General features: G+C 40.3%; 1 protein-coding gene across 8 annotated transcripts in view; it reads right to left on the reverse strand.

The window, feature by feature from the left end:
• LOC309367796 (E3 SUMO-protein ligase RanBP2-like) overlaps window positions 1–25,867 on the reverse strand; it is a 37,270-nt gene that overhangs the window by 10,856 nt on the left and 547 nt on the right. For all 8 annotated transcript variants that reach the window (XM_081907367.1, XM_081907371.1, XM_081907365.1 and 5 more), the window contains exons 2-20: window positions 21,870–21,937; window positions 21,294–21,405; window positions 19,674–19,826; window positions 18,998–19,228; window positions 17,497–17,648; window positions 16,981–17,173; window positions 15,696–15,786; window positions 14,645–14,854; window positions 13,294–13,472; window positions 13,025–13,200; window positions 12,613–12,736; window positions 11,787–11,948; window positions 9,868–10,005; window positions 9,629–9,775; window positions 8,946–9,128; window positions 8,780–8,863; window positions 6,647–6,782; window positions 5,625–5,722; window positions 575–5,378 (exon numbers count right to left, since the gene is read on the reverse strand). In XM_081907367.1, coding sequence (XP_081763493.1) covers window positions 575–5,378; window positions 5,625–5,722; window positions 6,647–6,782; window positions 8,780–8,863; window positions 8,946–9,128; window positions 9,629–9,775; window positions 9,868–10,005; window positions 11,787–11,948; window positions 12,613–12,736; window positions 13,025–13,200; window positions 13,294–13,472; window positions 14,645–14,854; window positions 15,696–15,786; window positions 16,981–17,173; window positions 17,497–17,648; window positions 18,998–19,228; window positions 19,674–19,826; window positions 21,294–21,405; window positions 21,870–21,937 — 7,441 coding nt within the window. The remainder of the gene's footprint in view (window positions 1–574; window positions 5,379–5,624; window positions 5,723–6,646; window positions 6,783–8,779; window positions 8,864–8,945; window positions 9,129–9,628; window positions 9,776–9,867; window positions 10,006–11,786; window positions 11,949–12,612; window positions 12,737–13,024; window positions 13,201–13,293; window positions 13,473–14,644; window positions 14,855–15,695; window positions 15,787–16,980; window positions 17,174–17,496; window positions 17,649–18,997; window positions 19,229–19,673; window positions 19,827–21,293; window positions 21,406–21,869; window positions 21,938–25,867) is intronic.

Genomic DNA, 25,867 nt, shown 5'->3' on the forward strand with positions numbered 1-25,867 from the left:
TTTGGCAGCCTCCTGCAACTTGGCCTGCATGGGCCTAATAGTTGAACTGCAGTGTGCTCTTGCCCACTTCTGAATGGGTAAAGTCAGAACTTAGAACAACTCCTCGGTTGACAAAATATTCTCCAATTCTTTTTCCTTGATTAGATGCATTTTCTTTTTCTTTTGTATTTTCTTTTGTTGTGAATATGTATGCTTTCTAACTTGTACTTAATAAAAATATTTTAAAAATAATTTTAAAAAACATCACCAACTCCTCCGTAACTTTGTTACCTACCAGTTATGTATTTATCTGTAATTTAAAGAGATACTTCTGATCTCTAAAGTGCTAAATAGCTTGGGTCCTGCATACCAGATATTTTTTTTAAATCTTCCCTAAGAACGTTTATGATAATCCAGGATACATTCGTTTAAAGATTTTTCAGTATCATTTTTTCTTCTTAGCTAGGATTAAGCATTATAGATTTTGAAACTATACATCAGTAGGCAATTTAAACTCACGAAGACTGACAAGGTGGAACCTAAGTACATTTATAACAACTTGAATTTATTAAGTAAAAATTATGTAAATGCTCACCTTTTTCTAGTGTTTTAAATGAAAAATTAGGAAGTCCTTCTGCCTTGGAGGTAGCCACTTGACTTTCTCCTTTGCCATCGGAGTGTTTCCAAACAGTAGCATCACTTGCCTGATGCTCAGCACCTTTGCAGGAATCATATGTGCCATCTGCTTCTCGCTGTTTTGTGCTATGACACACTGAGCTATCGCTTTTGCTCTTGGGAGAAGCGTTAAAGCTGAAGCCAAAGAGAGATCCCGTTGCTGAGGTGTTTCCAAATGTGAAAGGCTTTGATTTTTCATTGCTAAAAATACTTTTGACAGATTCTGAGCCAAAGACAAATTTGGGTGGCGAAACCACTGCTTTCGTCGGCGTCTCAGAAGTGCCCGCCGTTGGTGAAGTCTCTGCAGTTTGTGTAACTGTTTCTTCATCCTGCTTTAAATCAGTTCTCTCCCTGGTGGTTTCTTCAAGTACTGCAACAGCAATCTTTCCACATGGCGATTCCTTTGGAGTATTGGCCCGTGAAGAGAGTGGTGTGATTAAGGTGTCTTTTTCTTGAGCATGTTTTGCTTCCTCAAAGATCTGCTTAAATGAGTCAGCAACATCTTGCAGCTTAAATCGCACAGCCAAGTGCTCTACTTTCCGTTCCCCTTCGGCAAAGTCACATGCGGTCCATACCCAGGCTCGCTCTGTGCCTTTCATTGGCTGGATGTTCATGTCTGAGGTTATTCTGTGATTGGCACAAAGCTTTAATACCTGGTCCCTTCGCATGACTACACGAACTTGTTTAGTGTCATAGTTTTGCAAGATCTTTATGTCTCCGATACCCCTCTCCTTCCACTGATTGGCATCTTTATCATATCTATAAAGTTTAGCACGATGGCTGAAGACAACCTGCTCATTTTCTTCACCACTTGTTATTTCTACGAGGTCAGGTAAAGGTACTACTGGTTCAAAATACTGACCATCTCTTTCATCTTCTTGTGTAACGTCAGATTCCTCATCTGTGCCTACAGAAGTCCTACTTTGGTTCTGTTTGGAAGGAGACTTAGAGGGACTTAATGCAGATTTGAAGCTGAAGTTAAACCCTGTGGTGGACTCTCCAAACCTAAATAGATTTTTCCTCACAGGGCTACTGGCGCGAGGCAAAGCATACACAGAACTGTCTGTACTATCATCCAGCGCTTCTCCACGCAAGTCATAGTTGTCCCACTCTAATGTAGGCCCAGTGCTTTCAGCGTGTGGCTTAATAACCAAATCAGAGGCCTTTGTAGCAGATACAGAGGTTTTACTCTCTTCATCCGCAAGTTTAGTTTTATCGTCTGTCAGGAAGGTTTTGAGATCTTTCAAACCACTTTTCATTTCTTCTGCTTTTTGTATCAGCTCAGCTGTTTTCCCAGAATCTATTAGTTTATGTGGGGTCTGGAGTGGTATATCCAGCAATAGCCTTTGACATTCTTCGAATTTCAATTTAAATTCCTCAGCTTGCTCTGGACTTTTGAATTTAGCTGCCAATTGCTCCAGCTTTGCATCACCATCAGAGAAGTCGTTGGCTAACCACATCCATGCTTTGTCCGAGCCAGAGAGGGGCTTCAAGTTCATGGTAGTTGTGATCCAGTGGTTTGCACAAACCTTAAATACCTGCTCACGTCGCATGATGATTCGTGGCTTGCCATTAACTTCATTCTTAAGGATTTTCAAGTTGCCCACACCACGTTCTTTCCACTGGCTTGTTTCTGCATCAAACCTGAACAGTTTTACTCTTTGGGAATACAACACTGTATCATCTTCTTCGCCAGTCACCAGTTCGACTTTCTCGGGCATCTGGACAACAGGGTCAAAATGAATATCATCGTTGTCTTCTGTTTTATAGGACTCATCTTCCTTCTCAAGATCAGCAGAAGTATTTCCTTTGAATGAAGATTTAGCAGCCTGAGAAGAAAATAGCTTTTCACCTGCACCTGTAAAGCCCTTGAAATTTGGATCTTTCCGACCAAACTGAAATCCTTCACCTGCAGTTGTTTTTGCAAGGTCAGCAAAAGTGAATGTGCTGCTGTGTTGACCAAACACCAAATCACCGCTTTGTTTGCTAGATCTATCATGAGATTTCATTGCAGTTTCTTCCTCCGACACCTCCTCTTTTTCATCAGTACCATGTTCTTTATTCTGCTGGTCGTTTGCAACATCTTTGCTAGGCTCTTGTATACCAAATTTAAATTCACCTGGAGGTACAGGCATTGAAAAATTAAACCCTCCTTTCATAGGCTTAGTTTCACTGCTAGCAGGAACCTGAAATGTGAAGGAAGAAGACTTCCCTTGATCTGTAGAAAGGCCAAATTTAAAACCCTTCTCTGTTATGTCACATTTAAAACCCGTCCCCTGTGGTCCTCCAGTGGGTTCAGATAACTTGCTTTTGAAGCCAAACACAGGCAGTTGAGCATCACTGGCTGGTAAAGCTGGAGCATTGCTAGATGGGTTTGCAGCCTGACAAGCAGCACAAGTTGGTGAAGAGCCTTCATTTCTTACTAAGCATATGCTGCAATCCCACTGGCCCTCCTTTTTCTGAAAAGAAGCCCCAAAACCACTTTGGGGCACTTTTGGAGCCTCTGCATGACCAAATTTGAATGTGGTTTGGGAATCGCTAGATGGGTTTGCAGCCTGACAAGCAGCACAAGTTGGTGAGGAGCCTTCATTTCTTACTAAGCATATGCTGCAATCCCACTGGCCCTCCTTTTTCTGAAAAGAAGCCCCAAAACCACTTTGGGGCACTTTTGGAGCCTCTGCATGACCAAATTTGAATGTGGTTTGGGAATCGCTAGATGGGTTTGCAGCCTGACAAGCAGCACAAGTTCGTGAGGAGCCTTCATTTCTTACTAAGCATATGCTGCAATCCCATTGGCCCTCCTTCTTCTGAAAAGCAGCCCCAAAACCACTTTGGGGCACTTTTGGAGACTCTGCATGACCAAATTTGAATGTGGTTTGGGAACCAAACACTGGTAAATTTGTACCACTGGGATTCTTGCAGCTAATACAATGCGATGCGCTGGCTTCGTTTCTCACAAGACAGGTCCTGCATTCCCACTGGTTTTCCTTTTTTGGAGGAATTGGTCCAAATGTACAGTGTGCACCTTCAGTGTTGGGTTTGAAAGGTATAGTCGGTTCTGTCGGAGGAAGCACAGCCTGCGCTTCCCGATTAGCTGGATTTGGAGTCTGGCATGCTACACAACTCTGTGCAGTTGCTTTATTTCGAACAAGGCATGTGTTGCACTCCCACTGATCTTTCTTTAACATGAACTGTTCACCAAATCCGTAAGTAGCATTTGCTCCCAACCCTTCTTTAGCAAAAGAGAAGGATGCAGGTGTAGCAGCACTGGATGCAATTGTAAAAGTACTTTTGGCATTAGTGTTTTTAGCTGAACTGCTCACATCGGGAACAGGAACCTGAAAGCTACCACTGACAGATGATGTCCCACTCTTGAAGTTAAATCCAGAGCTCATGAGTCCTGAGTCAGATTTACCAGAATCTTTTGTATCTTGAGCAGTAGCTTCTCTTGATGACACAATACCCTGAGAAGCCTGCTGGCTATCACTTGATCCAGATACTCTCAAAATATTTTGTGCCTCTTCAAATTTCCACTTGAAAAGCTTCGCTTCCTCTGGAGTTTTAAACCTGATTGCAAGTTGCTCAGGTTTTGCCGATTCATCTGCATAGTCCAAGGCATGCCACACAAAAGATTTGTCTGATCCAGCATTTGGGTTCAGGGTCATATCAGGATTTATATAGTGATTTGCACAAATTTTCAGCACTTGCTCCCGTCTCATAAGTAGTCTGATTTTGCCAGTTATTTTATGCCTCAGAATTTTCACATTACCAACACCTCTCTCTTTCCATTCTTTGTGTTCAGCATCAAAGCGGAAAAGTTTTGCTCTATTGCAAAACATCTCCTCTTCATCTTCTTCACCTGTTTTTACTTCAATTTTGTCAGGTAGTGGCACAACAGGTTCGAAATGAGGGCCATCATCTTCTTCTTCACCACCACCATGGACACTTCCTCCATCTGTTTCGTGACTTCTGTTTGCTACATCTGAACGTGGAGTACCAAATACAGGCTTGCCAGGATCCTGAAAGCTGAACGCATCACCCTTACTAAAACCAGAGGGCCTGGGTTGATTTTGTACCATTTTATCCGTAAATGCGATGCCTGATGCATTCTTGCCACCAAAACTGAAGATGTTTCGCTGTCCAGTGGGATATTCAGTAAGCGGCTTTTGTCCAGCGTATCGGTCCTCTTTGATAGGCTTGTCGGATGTCAGAAGGCCCAAAAGACTGTCGCTGTTACTATAGGGGGTACTATGTGGCTGTGCTGCAACCTGAGGTGATGAAAAAGTAAAATCTCCATCGTTAGATTTGAAATTGGAATTAAATTTGAAAGTGGTTGGCTGTGTCGACTGAGCAGAAGTTATCAAGGAAGGTTTTGCTCCCTCTACTGGTGGTACAGGCTGCACAAAGGTAGGCTTCCCAAATTCTATCACTTTTGACTCGGCAGACCGGGAGACCGGGGGTGCTGCAGAAGGTTTTGTAAAATAGCCTGGCTCGGGAAGTGGCGGGTTTGTAGTTGTTGGTGGAACGCTGTAGTTGTAGTAGTCCTCATTGCCACGAGGAGACAACATTCCGGTTGCCGGAGAATCAAAACGCAGGGGAGTACCATACATTTCTTGTGAAAACATGCAAGCAGAAGTGTTCTGCAGTGGAGGAGTATGCATTGGCTGTTGATATGTATATATGTGCTGCTGAGGAGTAAGCCTGTTCATGGCATAGACAGGAGCCTATAAATACAAAAACGATCAAACTTAGTTTTAAAGCCTTAGTAACTGAACATAGGTTATAAATTTAAATTTCCAATAATTGCTTAAACTGCATTCAAAAACAACTGCTGGTTCCTGCTCTCCTGCCCACCCCCACTATGTGATGAGAAACCTGCCTTTTGAATATTTAACAGAAAGCAACACAGTTCTCAGTTTTCCATCTATTTACGAGTTATGAGTTGTATCAGAGAAACAGCAAATAATTACCTTTGTGGGGGTCACGTTCGTGGCTGCTGTCCGTAGGAGATACTGGGAATTGTAAGCTGGTGATGGGTTGTAGTAGACAGATGGACCTGTTGTAGCAACTGGACACACAAGAGATAAAAACAGTGAGAGTCCTGAAATTGACAAGAACCCTAAATCTTTATCTTAAATATGTATAAAAGGTAAAGGTAAAGGTACCCCTGCCCGTACGGGCCAGTCTTGACAGACTCTGGGGTTGTGCGCCCATCTCACTTAAGAGGCCAGGGGCCAGCGCTGTCCGGAGACACTTCCGGGTCACGTGGCCAGCGTGGCATCGCTGCTCTGGCGAGCCAGAGCCGCACACGGAAACGCCATTTACCTTCCCGCTGGTAAGCGGTCCCTATTTATCTACTTGCACCCGGAGGTGCTTTCGAACTGCTAGGTTGGCAGGCGCTGGGACCGAGCAGCGGGAGCGCACCCCGCCGCAGGGATTCGAACCGCCGACCTTTCAATCGGCAAGTCCTAGGCGCTGAGGCTTTAACCCACAGCGCCACCTGCGTCCAGTCTTAAATATGTATACCCTGCCTTTAAAAACAAGAAACCTCAATGTGGTTTATAATCCAACACACAATCCCACATATAACCATCTAAACACTCAGGTTTCCCCCCACTTCTAGTATTCCATCGTTTTATATGCAAGTGTGAAGATACAGCTTTAGTGATTTACTTCTTTCTATAAGGATATCACGTGTTTTTTTGTGGAGTATTCTTGTGTAGTTTTTTAAAATGTACGGTCATTATCAAACTCAAATAAAAGCAATCATTTAAAAAGTGTGAAAATGCACCCTCCCCGCAGCACTCATGGTAAGTTTTAAATAAAGCCTTAAGATTATGAAGCCAGTAAATGAAAATACTTTAGATCTTTTTAATAACATCCTCCTCAAGGCAGCTTGTGATCCCTTCAATGCTTTTTAATTATAATCAGACGTCGCATCAGAAACTGCACTTAAATGTTTCTAGGATTCTCCACCTCTGCATGTAGTTACCAGTTAACGGTGCTCCATGAAAGCTCTGTGTGCCTTGATAGCCGTCTGGCATGGTATCTGCTGCATAGCTTTCGGCAGGCCACCGCTGAGACATGGTTGTATTAGAATTGTTAAGTTTCATCTCTTGCATCTCATTCTATCAAAAAGACAAGCATGGTCATTAAAAACTTTTGTGCCAACCCCATGCTGTTTCTTTTGCATCTACAGAACTGAAGAGGAAAGAATCTAAAACAGTTTGGGATGAATATGCTTGTATAAGTCCTGGCTACACTGAAACCTTGGATTTCTCTCTTTTTTTTTATGGACTTCTACCATGAAGGCATTTAAGAACAGTTACTCAGAGTGAGCCAGAAAGTGACCAATCCAGGCAATAAAAGATTGTTTCCTCCAACCTCTTTATATCTTTCTGTATGCTTTGCTTGTTTCTTCAAGATGAAGGATCAAAGTACAGTTGTACCTTGGGAGTCAAACAGAATCCATTCCGGAAGTCCATTCGACTTCCAAAACGTTCAGAAACCAAAGCACAGCTTCTGATTGGTTGCAGGAAGCTCCTGCAGCCAATCGGAAGCTGCAGAAGCCCCGTCTGACATTTGGCTTCCAAAAATAGTCTGCAAACTGGAACAGTCACTTCCAGGTTTGCGACGTTAGGGAGCCAAAACGTTCAGGAATTAAGCTGTTCAACTTCCAAGGTATAAGGGAAGAAAAAGCAAAGCCAACCTTTTCACTCTCCTCCTTACCAGCTCTTTGTCCTTTGCTTTTCTGTTAGCCTGTCTTATCCACTGATCAACAGTGTTTTGATACCTTTAGGGCCACCACAGCAACACACACCTTCACTGCCAGTGAGGTCAGTCTCAGCCCCTTCCTCTATTTTCCGTCCCCGCAATGATTCAATATTCTCTGGCTACTAAGCATTCTCAATAATCCCTTTAGGATTTTTTCCCTAAAGATTTTTTGCACTTCTGCAAGTACGCCAGTACCTCCCTCTTGTGTGAGGATGGTGTTATTAGCATTTGGGGAATGGGTTCTGAGTTACTAGCAGTGATGATGGCAATGACTGAAAATGAACCATGAACTGGCTACTGTTGAAAGGTTAACTGAGCAAGGAACAGTTGTGTGCAAAGTAAGGCAGTTACAGAAATCAAATATATTCTGAACAGCCCAAATTTTGATTTTATTGCTTAAAACCTTCTGGAGTATAAAAAGGCATGAAGTATAGTCTTTGCTATTACTTCTTTCTTACAGCACACTCATAACCATGTTTACTCAAAACAGTGGTCTTTATTCCTTAATGAGTTTAGTATTTTAGTGTTAATGAAAATTTGTACAAATTATCAGTCTTCTCTCAATCAAAAATGGCCAGGAGGCTTTCCCCCACTCTCTAGTAGAGGAAACTTACTGATGTCACAAAAGGCTGCTTTGCAACTGTACTTTAGCTAACTTGAATCAAACTAGCAAGACCTTTCTAGTCTGCTGCTGCTGCCATAAGCTTATTACATTGTTTCTACTACAATTTACTTTGCTTTAGTGTTGGGGTTAATTCTGTTCTGATACATGGACATGAGAAAAAGTTGTGCCAGCAGACACAATGGAATTTCCCCTTCTTCCCTTCCCCTTGCAGCCCCTGAACTCCTCACCGGCTACTTCAGAGGGTTCCCCAACCCACCAAAGAAGATTTTTAGGGGGTGGGTCACAGGGTGGGAGAAGGGAAATATGGACATCATTTCACATATTTGTAGATTGCCGTTAAGTTTTATTTTTTATTTTTGAACTTGCATATACCACCTTTCAGAAAATAATCATACGTCAGTCATTTTTATAGTAATTGTATTTTCAGCAAAAGAAATTAAACCTGCCTACGCAAGAATGACTACTTCTATGAATGCATTTGTTTGCACCCTGCTGAATAACTCAAAGTAAAAGACAGTCTAGATTGCCAACGTTAAAATCAGCACTTTGTCTTAAATTAATTACACTGCTCATAAGCATGATTACTCTGGAAGTATAATTATTTGGATAGGATCTTCTTGAACACTTGACTTATCCTTCCTGACTTCGATTATCTAAGCTGAATAAATCACATCTATCCCCAGAGTGAGGTACAGAACATACATACACAGCAGTGCTCTTATTTACCTTTATGGATTCTACTTGCTGACAGATCATCTTAAGTAGTGATTTTTGATCCTCTGCCCAGCGAGGAGGAGTTTTGGGCGAGAACTGAAAGAACAATATTTAGGTGATTAGACCAACTGAAACATAATAGAGATTTTAACAACAAAAACATATTCGTTTGCTATACCTTGTAGCTTTTACTTGGAGACAGAGAGAATTTTGTGGGCGATGGGGTAGAATGTTTAATTTCCGTGTCCGCTGGTTGGCTCAAATCATTGTTTAGGATAAGACTCCTTTCTTCACCATTGATTCCAAGTTCTTGAATTATACTTTCCAGCATCTCCTTAACTGTCTCTATGGATACAGGTAACTAGGACGAAAATTAAAGAGTGTGTGAATTTAGGGTGAGTTTAAATATATACATGGTTACATTAATGAACTGCATATTCTTCCCAGGTTTACAAATTATTGGCTTCAGAAGTTTGGGTTGCATATAGTGCTGCTATTCTGCTCTTTCGGCAGAGTTCTACCTCTCCCTCCAGAGCAAATTTTTGTGACAGGACAAAGTCCTGGTGTGCAAGTAAAACTCTGCTCAAGCAACATTGCATACAACTCTCTGTATTTCGCTATTTAAACAGAAAATGGTCACCAGCACCAAAAAGTCTGCATAGAATTTTTGCATCTGAACAAGTTTTAATTCTTAGCTACCCATACTCAAATGTTTGCTTTAGAGCCCCTAAATTCTACTACATTTCTAGTAGATTTACTATTAAACCAAGTATTATATATCTAGACATATAATCTGACAAATGCTTTCTTCCTGTATAGATTTTCCTAGCAGTTTTTAAAAAAACAAAACACATTTTAAACCTTTTCAGTGACTGACGTATCGCTGCTGCTTTCATCTATAATTTTTATGAGGTAGTCTCTACTCTTTTTCAGAAGATTTATGTATTCTTCTTGCTCTTCTAAAGACAGACCATCATTCTCTATCTCTTCAGCTTTCCTCTGGAAAATCTATCCAAGAGAAGGAGTCAGTTGAGAATTCAGCTTATTAAGTGTGCATGCAGTTAGGGCAGGGGAATCGCCTGAAGGAATGTAACACTTACTAGAGCAAGATTCCAATATGAGACAACATTTTTAATAGCTTCAAATGCTTGCATAGCATCGTCTGTTTTTCCATCCACAGAATCCCAAATAGCAAATGCTATGTGTGCCTCTTCTTGATATACGCCAACCTGGGAAACCTTAAAAAGAAGGTTTATTAATTAGTTTTATATAAAGAAATGTTTCGGTACAAAATATTTTACACAATTTAATGATTTACAATTGTGTATAAGTTTTGCCCTTTTCAAGGGGGGAACTACTACTTACTTTGTCCAAGATGATAACCAGATTTTCAAGTTATACAATTCCAGGGACAGAAATACGTTTGCAGAAAACATACTGAAACGTGTGTATGGAACACATATGTAACATCTGACAAACTGTTTCTACAATACACATGTGCTTTTATATTTATAATAATAGTATGCATGTAGATAAACATAGGATATGTTCTAACAGATACTTGTAACAAATTAAGTTTATGTGTCTAGCTAGATAAGGTAATTCATAGTCATGGTCTATTTTTCAATCATCATTTTCAACCATGCATGTCAGGGGAACTTATTTCCACATATGCAAAGGAAGTGTTGTGAATCCTTACAGTCCCACCCAAAAGGCCTGCAGTTTCCCACTGTAAATTTTTTAAAATAATCATTACAAGCATTTGCCCCCCGCCCCCAGTTGGTTTAGTGAGTGGTGGGTTAAGTTTTCCATGGGGAAGGGAGACACTTCAGCAACTTGCATAGGTCTTCCACCTTCTTGTGATTAGCAGCAAAAATCTTGATGCTATTTGATATAGCCCTAATGAAAACACTGGAAAAGCATGTAGTAGAATTAAGAGTTTATATACTGAAAGAGTTAATGTCCTCAACAAGTTTTTTCTTGTCACAGATGCCTATACAAAGCCACAGTTCAAAGCAGTGCTATCAATATGCCAGTAACTCAACTTAGAAAAATTAACCCAGGATTGGTATAAAAACTGTACATCAGTGCCTGGAAGCACTAAGAAACTTAAGTTGAATTCAGACAACAGGAGAGGCAACTCTGTGGACCTGGGAAAGAAGATTCTGCTCATTCTGAATGGGGTCAAAATTTCTCTGAATAATCATGTTTCCAGCCAAGGGCTGAGTTCCTGGACACCATCTAGCTCCTATATATGGAGAAAACGGCTACCAACGGCTACTAGCCACAATGGAGATGTTCTACCACCACTGCTGGAGGCAGTATGTCCCTGAATATCAGCGGCTGGGTATCATAAATGGAGTGAGTGATGTTACACTCAGGCGCTGCTTGCATGCTTCCCATAGATAGGCATCTAGTTGGCCACCGTGAGAACAGGATGTTGGATAAGATGGGTCTTTGGTCTGATTCAGCAGGGCTATTATGTTCTTCTTGTAGGTTCAGATAGCAACTGTGACCTAGGTGTTTCCACTCTTCTGGAGAATTAACTGCTATGATCCATACCTCAGTAACCTCTCATATTTCATTATGTTAAGGCCCATCATGTGCTGTGTTTGATGACTGCATGACATCCATGCCAAATAGGGAGATCAGTTAAGTTCCACTTTCCAAATAAAATAAAATTTTGAGCAACACCTAGCTAGCAGACAAATTATGTTACCAGCACATAATTAACATTTGTGGCCTACGAAGGAAGACTGGTCCAATTCCAAATGTGTGGGTCTCAAAGTACGCTAATGGTGGAAGCAGACAGATCTGCTGTTGGTTCAAAAGTTGGCAAGTAGCTTTTTTGTTGTTGCCAGAGTTGGAATGTAAACAGTAAGCGCTTATGGAGGTGGGGTTGAGTTAGAGGAGAAGCGGCAACAAGAATTATACATCAAAGTAAGAAACTGCAGATAAGACCCCCAAAGCATTTAGAAATATAAAGACTACCATAGGAAGATTTGAGCTGCCTTATTACCTGAATATCTTCACTATGAAAGTGATTGAACAATGGGTTAATTGGTTCAGGAATACTTCTCTTCTTCTTGATTGTCTCAAGCATTGGCAAAACTTTCTTCCAGTAATAAACACTTCGTCCAATGTAATCTCTTTGGTCATAGAAAGAATTAAGACTGCACCCCTGTGAAGTAACATAATTTGAGTTATTTTTAATGTTAAACTCAGTAAAAAATGTGACACTATTTCACATTTCTCTATTAACATTCAGAATTCCAGTTGTACATCCAAGTGTTGTATTTATTTATGATTTATTAGATTTCATACCCACCCATCACTGGAAGGTTACAGGGTGGATTATGACAACAGAATATACAATTATAAAAGCTGGTAAAACAGTCACAATTATTGAATAATTTACAAAACAAAATACCTTAACTATCAAAGGCCAGGGTAAAGAGCTGTAACTTCAGCATACAGCAAAAACTATACAATGAAGACGCTAAACACAATGATGGGGAGGAAGTCCCATAATTTAGGGACTGCCACAGAGAAAGCCCTCTCTTGGGCAGCAATTGGAAGCAATTACCAGTTACCAAGAGATTCTCCTCTGGAGACCAGAGAAAGTTAGTAGAGATGGAGATGGTCTTTCAGATATCTGGAGCTTAAGTCATTTAGGCAGGGCCAGAGGTTTTCCACTGGTGTTTTAAAAGGTGGTGGCAATTACATTCCAGACTTCTCTCCCCACATATAATCTAAATACCTGCAATAGGCTGCATGGATCATACAAGGTTAAGAAATTAACTTTATAGCTTCAAATTTATTGAAAATGGCATCTTCTTACTTACTGTTTTAAGGAGACTTTTTGCCCAGTGCACGATCAGAGCTGGCTGAAGACCATGTTTACCTAAGGCTCTGAGAGTGCTTATTTCATGTTGGACCAGAAGCCTCACTTTTGCTGCTGTCCCGGACCTGAAAAGTAACGTGTGCAACAGAAATGCGTCAGCTGCATAATGTAGTTCTTAGTTACCAGTTTCTGCTTGATTATCTATAGACTAAAAGTTATCTAGTCCATTCTTAACCAAGACAAAGGATCAAAAAAGTTTTCTTGTAGATATATAAAAGCCAGCCATTTCACACAAACTGCCATATATATAATCCTTCAGCATGAGAAATGGGCATTAAAAGCTGCTATATGTAGTCGACAGCCACATGTCTATTGTAAGGATGACTACCATAACCAAAAAAAGTCATACTTACACAGTTTGTTTGTGAACAAGAGCATAAACAGCATCCCACCAGGCCCTCTGCCTCTCGGTACAAAGTTGCTTGCATACTGGTAGTGGTAGGAATTGAGGCTGGTGCACAGTGTACTTGGTATTAAATTTCTCTTCCAATTGCAAATGACAGGTAAATATCACCCCAAGCAGAAATACCTGTTTTGCAAACACACATATTTTAAGTTATACAATAAATTGTTTTATTAACTCAAATTGTGGTAGAAATTAATGCTGGGAGAATTTCCTTACTTCAAGGTCCAACATGCAAATCGATTCAGGAGCATTGGTCTCAAGTCTGGATGTTTCCTGAGGCAAGTGGAAAAGTTGCTTCAACCATTTGCGAAAGGTCTGCAGGGGTGATATGGATTTCCACTGCAGACCAAGCCATATGAGGTGTTGGAGACTACCACTGTGGGCTCTAATGGCACCTAACAACAAGAAAGTGCTGGTTCATTTCTAAAGATGCAACTGTGTGATATGACAGCAGAAGACAGTAAGCAAGCCATCATCTCATGTTAATATCATCTCATGTTAATTCCAAAACAGTTAAAAATGTGAATCGATGCCTCAGCTCACATCCTGTACAAAGCAGGTGTTCAAAACATAGCTCAGTAGCAGTTTCCAATGCAGTTTCGCCAGTTACTGAGGCTCCACTGGCTATTTAGATTTCTACAGACCTGTCCACAAGTATTCTGTTTAGAAACATAAACACCATCTACTATGGTACATAAGCCATTATTCATTACAGCTTCTAAATACAACTAGTCAGAGTATTTAGCATCTTAAGTTATGCAAACTGCTTTGATAATCAAAGCATACCCTTATATGTAAAATGGTACACTTGAAAAAGTGAGTTCATTTAAATGAGGGGTGGGGGGACTCCAGTCCATGAGTCAATCTGGACCCATCAGGGGGTTCCATTTGGCCTGCGAGGTCATCTTTTCAAACCGTGCTCATCCATCCATCAGCTGACATAACTGGTGATGGGCAAGACCCTCTTGGAAAACCCAAACTGCACTGATCTCTTCAACCTCCAAAAAGCATCATCATGACCTGGCCTTTCCAAAACAAACAAACAAACAAACAAACAAAGTCTCCTTGCTTTTGTGTGGAGCAGCAAAAGCTAGAATACCCTGCTTTTTTCTTTGTTGCTGCACAATGCAGCAATCCCTGCTAGAGCTAATGCCTGCTTTATAGACACTGGCTTGGACAGACCTCCCGATCACACAACAAAGAAATAGGCACTTGCTTCCAAATGAATTTCCTGCTCTCCCATGCTCAAACAGGACAGCAGAGACTGCAAGGAATTAAGACGTATGGCCAGGGCAACTTATCTGCCAATCTTGTGACACCCCCCCATTACTGGCAGGTAGAATACTTCCCCTCCTGTCAAATTGGGTTGGGGGGGCAGATTAAGATATGGTCACTGGTGCAAAAAATGATCCCCAGTCCACTTTAATATCTTTTCATGAGCTAGTATTTAAATTCACCTGCTTCTTCCAGTGTTTTTAATCTTGAAGTATCATGCTGTATGTGTATCTATTTCATAATATGCAATGAATTTATAATATAAAATAAATAAATAAACCAATCTTCTTACCAATATCGTATCTAGCTAGTTCTCCATATTCTGGTACTTGCACACCAACATTTCTGATATCATCTGTGCCAAGAAAGGAATTCTCTGTAGAAGAACCACTCCCAAATAGTGCATCAATTAAGGCAGACTGTCCACTCTTGTTTGCGAATGATTCAACAATCTCCTTGAAAAAATCCTGCTTCCTACGGCTTAGGTTTAGCAGCATATGTCCTGAAAAGGTAAAAGATACATGATTAACCAAAAGTCAAGTTTCTATTTGGCAAATATACACCAAATATCATGTATCCAATCAAGTTGTTCAATTTATGCAAGGACTTCAGCCTGCACAATGAAAGTCACACACCCCCCGGGACCCCCCCACACACATAAAATCTGCTCCAGAGTGTTGTAGAAACCCCCAGAACAAATTTGGGGAGCATCTAGGGAGAGGAGGAGGTGGCAACACTCCACTGAGCAAATGAAAGTCCTTGTGCAAATGAAAATACTTTGGAAGATACAACCCCTTGAATAAATTTGTCAAGTCCATAACTTGAGTTCAGAGGGCAGTATTGAATGAAGTAGTTCCGCTGGTACAAGAACTTTGGCCACACAACAGAACTTCCCTGCTAAATCTGTTCTGGGATTCCTTCAACCTTCTAGGGCAGATCTGGGGAGGGTGTGAGGCATATGGGGGGAGAAAGAGGGGAAGTTGCGTTGTACAGTACAAGCAGAAATCCTTGTGCTAGTGAAAGTACTTTGTTGAATACCACCCAAAGAGTTAAGTTCTTAAATTTAAAACATTCTGTTCAAAGGGGAAATAACTGTAGGTTTGAAGACTCAGAAGGCAGAAAATGAATCTTAGTCAAGAGGACAAAATGAAAAGTTATGCTGAGGCCTCTAGCGCTGCCATTCTTTACAAACCCACATTATGCTTTGAATTCTTAGCATTGCCTGTTAAAGGTTTGTTACTTTTAATTTCAACTGAGTGAAGTCTTTACACGCTGCTTTAGAATTGCTACTAGATGTCCACAGCTTTGATTTTAAAATGAAATCTGATTTTGAATATTATTACCAGACTGGCTCTGTCGATCACAGGCTAACATTTCCAACTTCTCTTGTTCAGCTTGATCGCCTTTTATTAGTTTTGACTTTGGTCTAGGAACCTGGTAGAGATTAGACAAGTGTAAAGCATTCGCTCTGCAGTGAAATATATTATAACAATACTAAGCTTAAGAATAAAATCCATTTCTGTGAAGTGTAGAAATCATGTCTAGTACAATCATAAATTTTACATTACATTTCTGTCCAAAGTGCCAAGCTGAACATTTTTTGACTCTATATTGCTCTATGCCAAGGACAAGTTGAATGAATGCACTTATTGCTTCTTTCTCAAGAAATGAAGGGAAAGGAATAGTATTTTGAACTGCAAGTCCTGCTTTTACTCATCAAAATATGGTGGTGGAAGGTCATTTAAGAACAATCCAATAGTAATTATTTGATAGAGCTAACTTTTAGAGAGTCCAGAGCAGCCTTACCCAATCTGTTGGCCTCCAAATGTTTTGGACTACAATTCCTATCAGTCCTAGACATGGCCAGTGATCACAGATGATGCAAATTGTAATAAAATAAAAAATCTGATGGGCACCAGATTCGGGAAGGCAGGGCTAGGGACTCTACCCTTTGGCTTGAGAGAAAACTAGCATAAGAGGATGATACAATCTGTCAAAGCAATGAAAAGCATCCTAATTATCACAGATATATATTTGTATGTATAAATAAAAAATAATTATTTATTATTTATACAGCGCCCATCTGGCTGAGTTTCCCCAGCCACTCTGGGTGGCTCCCAACAGAATATTAAACAGAATAAAATATCAAACATTAAAAACTTCCATTAGTGCATTGCCATAATGGCACACAATGCAGCTAGTTTAGTAAAGGGGCCAGAAGAGGATGTGTGTACATCCAGGCAGCAGCCACATTGAACCACACTATTCTCCAAACAAGAATTAGGCCATAGTATGGTATACTGGGATACAATGTGTTGGCTTCTCACGAAAGCCAAAGGTGCACAGCAAAATTAATTTGCTGGGCTAAATTATCTGTAGACAGCAGATTCCTCCTGATTTCACACATACTTATTTCCTTTTACCTCTAGATATGCAATTCTACTGAAAAACATTTCATTTTGATTTTGTACTTTAAAAAAAAAAAATTAAAAAGCACGAACAGAACAAATTTCACCCCCCTGCAGTATCATGCATATACAAATACACCTTGGCACCTTTAACACTGAAATCTACAGCACAAATACTATAAATGATTGAGGGTAACATGTTACTTGAGAAGAACTTTACCTGAAAAGCTAGAAGGTAACATAAAGCCGCCAATTCCGAAACAGCTCTCCACTGCATTTCACTTTCCTGGGCCATTTTCAACAGCAGAGTTCCAGCATGCATGTAGAAGTGGCCTTTCATTTCCAGGAAAGTTACAGAAAGTTCATCACCTCCAGCTGCATGAGGTTTCACTGAATGGAGTGCATGATCAAAGCTACAAGACAAGTGTTCATTAATAACAGTAGTTTCATGGCTCAACAAAGTACTGTTACAGAAACAGCAACACCAGTAAATACTTTTGACTGGTTTCTTTACTAGTGGCTCCTGCTTATTGTTCCTCTGCCATACATGACACATATATACACTGCAAATGTGCAAAAAGCAGCACATGAAAGCAACTAATAAAACATTCAACTGAAATAAGGGGCTTCGTGCAGACACAATACAAAAGCAAGGACATTTCACAATACAAAAATGGGGGCATTTCATCAAGAGGCTATCATTTAGAAGCATTCTGAATTGAACAAATCAAGATACCTTTGAAGGGATTCTCTGCTTTCTTCTACACCTCTGTTCGAAAGTGTCATTACGACCAGATTTGAATAAGCCAACAAAAGATCCCGACGGGATCTAGTCTTTTGCTCGTTAGGTTTATTGGATTCCAACTCCTGTGGAGAGTCAAGATATTCCTAGGGGAAAAATTAAAATTTAAAAAATATATTGTTTAGTCAGCCACCAGATCTCTAATGTGTTTTATTAAGCAAGATCAGACCCTACTTTGTTAACTCATTCTCTACTGAAATTCAGCAGCCCAAAATTATATAAAGCAAAAATCTTATTCCGTGTAGACTGTGAGGATTTTATTTTTAGCAGCTTTATCAGTGATATTTTAAGCTATCTTTTAAGACACCAACTGAGCATCATTACTTAGTGGACTCCAAAAGTAGCAATGAAAGAGCTGAGGGTCTGTGCAAAATGCTGAGAAGGAAGAACTTTTCAGGATTTTGCACATGCCCTCCGAAGAGTGAGGTTTGAGTGGCAGGACAAAAATATGCCAGTCTGCTTCATGCACTGCAGAAGGCCCTGAACACCTCCATGTGTTGTCCATGTTCTAGATCACTGGGGTGACCCACTATATTTTAGCAAGGCAAAATCATGAGCAGAAGGAAGCTTTTTTAGGGCTGTTCCACAGGTACTTGCATGAGTTCATGCAGTCCTACCATAGGTAGATTCTAGTGTAGTTCTCAGGCTTCTCACAAGGTTGTGCACTTGAAAGAACAGCTTTTGACTTTGTCTCAATGTTTCTTATAAATGCTTAGTCAAATGTGAAATGGCTTTTCTAGGGGCCGAATGTCAGGGAAGTTTCCAGTTTATCAGAGGGAGAAAGCATTCCCCAAGGGGGGAAGGAGAGCAGTGAAGCTAATAGAAGAGAACAGGAGGAACAACAGGGAGGGACAGGCTGTTCCCAGGAAGGGCAAGGGTTAAGTTCTAGCTCAGATTGGGAGGAGGGGAGATACAAGCCAGCTCTAGCCAGGAGGGTAGGAAAAAGAGCGGGAAAGCGAAGGGAAGGGCGCCTTCGCCATTTTGAGGGTGGCTGGTCACGGAGAAGCAGAGCTCAGAAGGTATCTGAAAGAAGTGACTCTGAGGAATAATAGTTAAGAACTGTTTATAAGATTATTTTGTTCATACACAATAAAAAGTTATAAAAGAACAAGAAGCGTTTGTGTGGTGATCTGAAGAGGACAACGACCAGTCCTGACAGAATACCTTCTGCTCTGCGCCTCTCTAGGGGCTGAAGACACCTTACACACGAGGGGCATTTGTAGATAAAACCCAGTAAAAGCATATTGTAGGCCTTTGTAGACCTGCTTGTTATAATGTTATTTGCTTGCTCAAACTCTGATCAAAAGTAAGTTCTGTCATGCAACTGGATCCAATTAATAAAGCAAGTTTAGTCTTCACTTGAAGTTACTATAGTAGTTTCTATAGGAAATTACAAAAATAAGTATTTTTACAAGACAAATATAATTAAACAAACCTTAAGTGTATGTACAACACACAAACACCATTCCAAGCTTGACTGCAATGGTATTTTTTTCTCTGCTTCCTGACAGTGTGCCACAGCAGCTGCAAGGTTTTTGTTTGATAAGTACAGCTTCACTAATCGAATGTTAACATAAACATCATCAGGTCTGGCACACAATTCTGACTGGATCAAATCAAGAAGCTGGTTCCACCCAGTCTCACTCTTGCAATCCACCAGACTCTCCTACAGTAAAGATAAAAGGGTTGACATTTTATATTTATTTATTTATTTAAACAGAAGGCTTTCAATCATTCTCAAGGAATAACATCATTCTTATTGCTTCTTTATATAAAACTGCACTGCATAAGCAAGCTAGTTTTGAGACAATATAGCAATAAACATCTGAATCCACTACATATCTGGAAATGCATTGCAGTTTCTTTGAGGAGGGCTTTAAAAATAATAATCAGGAGTTTCTTAACTATGAAAGGAAGTGTTACATGTTATCAGGTTTCTACTTTTTTTGAGACGCCTCAGAAAACAGCAAGTATTAACAAAGTTACAACTACTAAGTTATTGCCAAACTTTTCATACAGGCAATTTCATGTAAAGATTGTGTCCAAATTGTGCCCATGTTTATTCTGTAAGCTGTGACAACTCAAGGTGGGGAGGGAGAGGTGAAGGTTACCTTTAGTCGAAAAACTGAAGGGCTTCCAGGAAAAAGCTTGGCTGCTCTGTCAACCCAGTATTTTGCTCTTCCATCGGTAATATCATTACTGCACAGCAGCTCTGCAATCTTCAATACAAGGTCTTTCTGTGTTGGATTCAACTCCACTGAACGCTAAAGCCACAATTGAAAGGAAGAAGTACCGTATATATAGTTTAATTCTGTTTTTCTGTGACACAAAATGTTGCAATATAGACTGCCAGAACACATAAACCAAGTTAAAGAGGCTTATATAGCTGTTTAAGAAGATCACTTCATTGTCTTATTTGCTATGCTACTCAGGTGCAGAAGAATGATGGAAGAGATGCAGGCGACTACTTTGTTACCACACTTCTGTAGATTAGTGCAGCCTTCCCCACTTCATAAACACAGCATTCACAAAGGACCAAGAAAGGGAAAGCTTTTAGACAGGTGTGGCATGCTTTAGCATTAGAGAATGATGCTATGCTTATGAAATATCACAAGAGCATTAAGTATTTGTACAGAACAGAAACATGATTCACAGAAGTGTTGTTCTTCCTTGCCAAGTTGCCCTGTACCACAACACAGTCTGAGCATTTCCCAAGCTGACAAGTCAAGATGTGGCTAAATTCCATACTGTGATTCTATCACTTAGAAGACAGCACTGAATTCCTTTCATTAGTTCTGAAAGCTATAGGGGAACCCATCACAAAAGGCCAGCTGAGCAGGATTCCTGTCACCTACTCCAAACTTCATTATTAAAGTAGAATTTTTATTAAGCTTATAACACATAGTAAGGCATAGTAGCCTATGTGCCAAGGTGGGATAGGAAAAAATCAGGTTGAGATCCTAGCTCAGATTATGGAAGAGCTAATATTCCCTGAAACTTACATGAGAAGTTGATTGCTATAACTAACTGCTGCTTGACAGCCCAGCTCAGATGATATGCCAAGTGTGTGTGTGTGTGTGTGTGTGTGTGTGTGTAAAATATTTCTTCTGTTTGGTTCTGTTCTTTCCAGAAAAAAGAAAGTTTATGAAACTCTAAGGTCTATTTAAAAGATACCAGAATTATGAATCAAGAACAAAGAGAAGCTCAGCATTATAACCAACAGTCATCTGGTCAACATTTCATGCTTCAGGAATCAACAGGAAGTTCCCCTCACTATATTGACCTGACAGACCCAATTGGACTATCTTTCGATACCACTGAACATAATGTAGCAACCTAAATGACCTGTTAAGTGTTTCGGAATCACTCAAATTATTTTGACAACTCTCTGTGTGGCAATCTGAGGTGGGAATATTGTTACCCTAGGAACCCTCCCCCCCATGGAATACTATAGAATTACATCTTGTAAGGGACAGTCTTGGTGGCTGCTCTACAACCATGCTTTACCCATGCTCAAAACAAATACTTTTTGGGAGGCAACAGAAGTTTTTGTGGGACTGACATTTGGTAATTCTATTGTTTAGTTATAGCCAAGGCAGCAACAATTTAAAAATATTTCATAGCATTCCAAAATATGCACTAGCAAAATAAAATAGATCTGAGTAAATATTTCATATACAACAGCCTCTAGAAACAATGTAGGCAAAATGTAGAAGCATATTTTTTTTTACCTTATAACAACCCACAGCTTTCTCTATGTTTTCTTCAGCTTCATAGAGTTGTCCCAAGAATTTGTGTGCCTTGGGATCTCTTTCTTGGACACTGAGATATGTAGATATGTACCTTTAAAAAACAGCACAGCAAGTTAACATAGCAGCCATCAATAACTAATGATATCACTCCAGAATAGACGTAGGTGATGTCAATGCATTTGATAGTCATGCTATAAATGTGAATTAGGAGCCCCAAGATTGGCATATTTAATTTAACAATGGAAAAACCACAGTACTTGGTTATGAAGCAACTGCCAGTGTTAGTCCTACATGGAGCAATATAAAACCTGAAAATAATTATATATGATTAGTAAAAGCCAGTGTTCTCCAACCTGGTGCCTTCTGGATGTTTTGATCTTCAGCCTTATCAGCTGCAGCCAAAACATCTGGAGAACAGCAAGTTGGGGATGGTTGGTATAAGCCTATCAACACTCATCATGCAGAGTTCTCTCAAACAATTAACCAAACACAAGTTATTCTGAATCAGAGTAAAATAAATCATTGGAATAATTAAAGAATAATATTTTGTATTACCTTTTAGCCAATTCATATTCCTTTGTTTCATAATACAGCTTAGCAAAAAAGAATCCTTTCATGGATTTCTAGAGAGAAAAATACTTTTGTTAATACTGATAGTAATTCACTTACAGTTTGGTCACTGAAGAGCCAGAATTTTATCTGCATAACTCTATCCTAAGTATTTACAATGCTAGAGTGAGAAAAGAGCTGTTTCCAAGCCTCTTTCTAAGCATTTAATTCATCACAATAAGTTATTGTCCAGTGACAGGAATGAACCACAGCAAGCCTCTAGATCAGTGATTCCCAAACTCCTGCCCCTCAGACCACTTGAAAATTGCTGAGGATCTTGAAGACCATGTAATAATGATTGTTCTACCTGCTGTTTAACAACTGTAATGAGCTGAGCTAGATGCTAAAGTATTTCTTAAAAAATAAGTTCAAAGAGGGTTCCTGAAACTGCCTCCCTCACCAGTCAAGGCCTGGGTGGTTGGATGTCCTCTGACAAAGAACATTCACTGGTCCAAGATAGAAGTTATGTGCCAACTACATCTCCATTACCAGCCTAATCAAATTAACCTAATCTATGCTTAAATAATGGTTATATATAAAAAAAGTTTTGCAACCATGAAATAGCCAAGTATAAGTCATACTGATTGCCTTTTGAGGACAAAGGTCTATTCAATAGCACCAAATGTAGATGCCAAGGCCTAATCAATGACTAAGATTGAGGTGTTCATTTGCTTCCTTACCTCTTGTTAATTCTGAGTGTTTTTTTTCTTCTTTCTTTTCCTTCTTCTCCTGGGATGAGGCTACATTTTAATATTTTAATGTTCCATTATTTTAATGTTGTATTTTATTTTTGTTTTTAAGTTGTAATCATTCATCTTGTTTTTATTATTGCTTGTAAGCCGCTCTGAGCCCGGCCTTGGCTGGGGAGGGCGGGGTATAAATAAAAAAATTATTATTATTATTATTATTATTATTACTTGTTGCTGTTTTCAATGGTGGCTATTTATAGTGGAAGGCAAAGAAAGAGGTCCTCATATTGATAGAAACTTTCAGCTAATGGCACCAGTAACAAACACTAGGCTTTGCAGAAATTGTGTACTTTGCAGCATTAACCAGCAGAGCTGCAAACTGCCAGGACCCAGGGCAGAAATGTAGTCCCTCCTGCAATTTGCATTTAGAGCAAAACTTAACGCTTTGTGCCAAATGTAGCAGAACCCTGGAGTCAAAACCATGCTGGGTATCCACTTATGTAACAAGGGTTATGCTCTCTGTTGGCCCTCAAAATCTGCTCTAGGGATTAGTGGATCATCTGGAGATTTTGGGGGTACACTGGGGAGGAAAAAGAGATCATCTAATGTCACCCTGTATTTTCTTCCTGCAGCATGCTCAATACTTTAAGTGCAGAGTGCACCTATTATCTGCTAAGGCCCAGTAACAGCCTTTTTCTGTATAAGCATAAAATCTATCATATAGATACCACCATGTGAATTATTCAAAGCTGACAAGTAACAACTGTCAATTTGGTGTTTCAGAGAAGGGAGTGACAGCAAAATGTATGGCAGCTTCCTATACTCAGAAACTATGCTTTCATTAAGACAGTCAAGACAACAAAATGCAACTTTCATGTTAGGTCAGGGATTCTTTTTTATTCCCTTTAGTTGAATTGTCCATAGCATTGCCGACCTATATGAAGAACTGCTCAATAGTTTCTGCAACTTGTCGTTTATATGTACTGTCAGGGGAATACCCCATTTGCCTGATGAAAGAAAGTTATTTCTGTGCCTTGTCCTAAATTAATTAGTTTTATGTCCATCTCAGGCAGAAATACTTTTATCAGAGAGACAAGAGATCAAAGAATACAAAAAGAAACTAGACTATCTCAAGCTTTTTGCCATAATAATCCCACAAACCTCAAGTAAGAAAAGGCAATGATTTTTAATTAGAATTTAGGAAGGACAACTTCCAATTCCTGCCAGGACATAACTCACAACTGCTAAGAAGAATAGAAAGTGAAACTTAACCAAAGCAACATTAGGGGGGTTTTTTTGAGGGGGAGAGGAAAAAAATTATACAGTTCAGTATAGGAATATCAAATTATCCATGATGTAGCACCTAGAAAACTGCAGGAAATATTTTTAAAATACACAAACACATGGTTAAGTGTTCAATTACCAAATGCTACTTCACATGAAATATGTTGGAAGAAAAAAAACATTGTTTTTAATGAGGACAATAACCACTGGCCACTGTAATTGTGAATGGATTTTTAAAGCAAAAAACATTAAGAAGGTAAGTTGAGCAACCTTATGCCAACTATTTTTAAACCAGCATTTATAAAGTTTATACCACACCCAGAGGCAGCTGGCAAGAGTGCTATATGATGCCACAGTGAAAAGATTATAGGGTTAAGAGGGCAGTCCTATATATGTCTTCTCAGAAGGAGGTTCCACCTAAGATATTGGTTCACAGACAGATCATGAACCACAACTGCCTGTCTACATTGGGAAGTTCACAATATATTAGCTGGAGGAAAGTCAGATGGAAAAGCCACCATACATTAAGATTACCAAGCACAAGCCTGGAGATGGCGCCTGTCTTTTTATGAATAGAAAAAGCAGAAGAATTTGCATTAGACACTGGCTTTTCTTCTTCTTCATCATCATCATCATCATCATCAATTTTATTTATACTCCGCCCTCCCCAGCCAAGACCATCATCATCATCAATTTTATTTATACTCCGCCCTCCCCAGCCAAGACCGGGCTCAGGGCGGCTAACAACAATAATAAAAACAAGTTGATTAAAATACAATTTAAAAAACAAGATTAAAATACAACATTAAAACATTAGGATGTAGCCTCTTCCCAGGGGGAGAAAGGAAAAAGAAAGAGGGGGAGGGAATCAAACTGATTCTAAGCCAAAGGCCAGGTGGAACAACTCTTGTCTTACAGGCCCTGCAGAAAGAAATCAGATCCTGCAGAGCCCTGGTCTCATGAGACAGAGCATTCCACCAGGCCAGAGCGAGTGTTGAGAAGGCCCTGGCTCTGGTTGAGGCTAATCTGACTTCCTTAGGGCCTGGGACCTCTAGAGTGTTGCTATTTATGGACCTTAAGGTCCTCCGTGGAGCATACCGGGAGAGACGGTCCCATAGGTACGAGGGTCCTAGGCCGTGAAAGGCTTTAAAGGTCAAAATCAGCACCTTAAATCTGACCCTGTACTCCACCAGGAGCCAGCGCAGCTGGAAAAGCACTGGGTGAATATGCTCCCATGGCAGAGACCCTGTGAGGAGCCTTGCTGCAGCATTCTGCACCCGCTGGAGTTTCTGGGACAGCTTTAAGGGCAGCCCCGTGTAGAGTGAATTCCAGAATTTGTGCAGGCACGAAACGCTTCCAGGCACTCAGGACCATCCCAGGCCACACCCCTTCCCAAGCCACTTGAGTGCTTTCACCTGGCAGGAATAGGCCCTTCAACTCTGCTCTTACATCTTGCTTGCCTAGGAGGGCTGAGTGTATATTTGTGTGTTTAGCAGGGTACAGAAACCCCTTACTTTTGCATGACTGGGATGTAACTTTGTTAGTTAGAACATGGACATAGCCAGGATTTATGTTACAAGGGGCAGCATTTATGTTGCCAGGGGGCAGTACCTCAGTTAAGTATTTTTATTGATTTACTTTAAAAAAAAATAGTTCTTATTGGGGGGGTTTGTGTTACAAAGCAAACAAATGAACAGGGAACGGTAGTATTGCCTCCGCTTTCGATTCATACTTGGTTTGAGCTGAACACGCCCCCTTTGACTACGCCCAGACAGAAGATGCCCTGCCCACTTTTGCATCTGGCCCCACCAGACCCTGGCTTTGAAGGAAAGACCCTTTGGCTGGAAGGTGGTTCCCCCCCCCCCACTAGTGAAGCTGCATCACCGAGCACAGCCCCGCCCCCTTAGAATCATCATGGCACAATCCCACATGCTCCTCTGTTACACTGGGGCCAAGGAACAGGAGGCCCAA

Source organism: Podarcis melisellensis (assembly GCF_964234715.1).
Source record: "Podarcis melisellensis genome assembly, chromosome: 4".
Lineage (NCBI taxonomy): Eukaryota > Metazoa > Chordata > Lepidosauria > Squamata > Lacertidae > Podarcis > Podarcis melisellensis.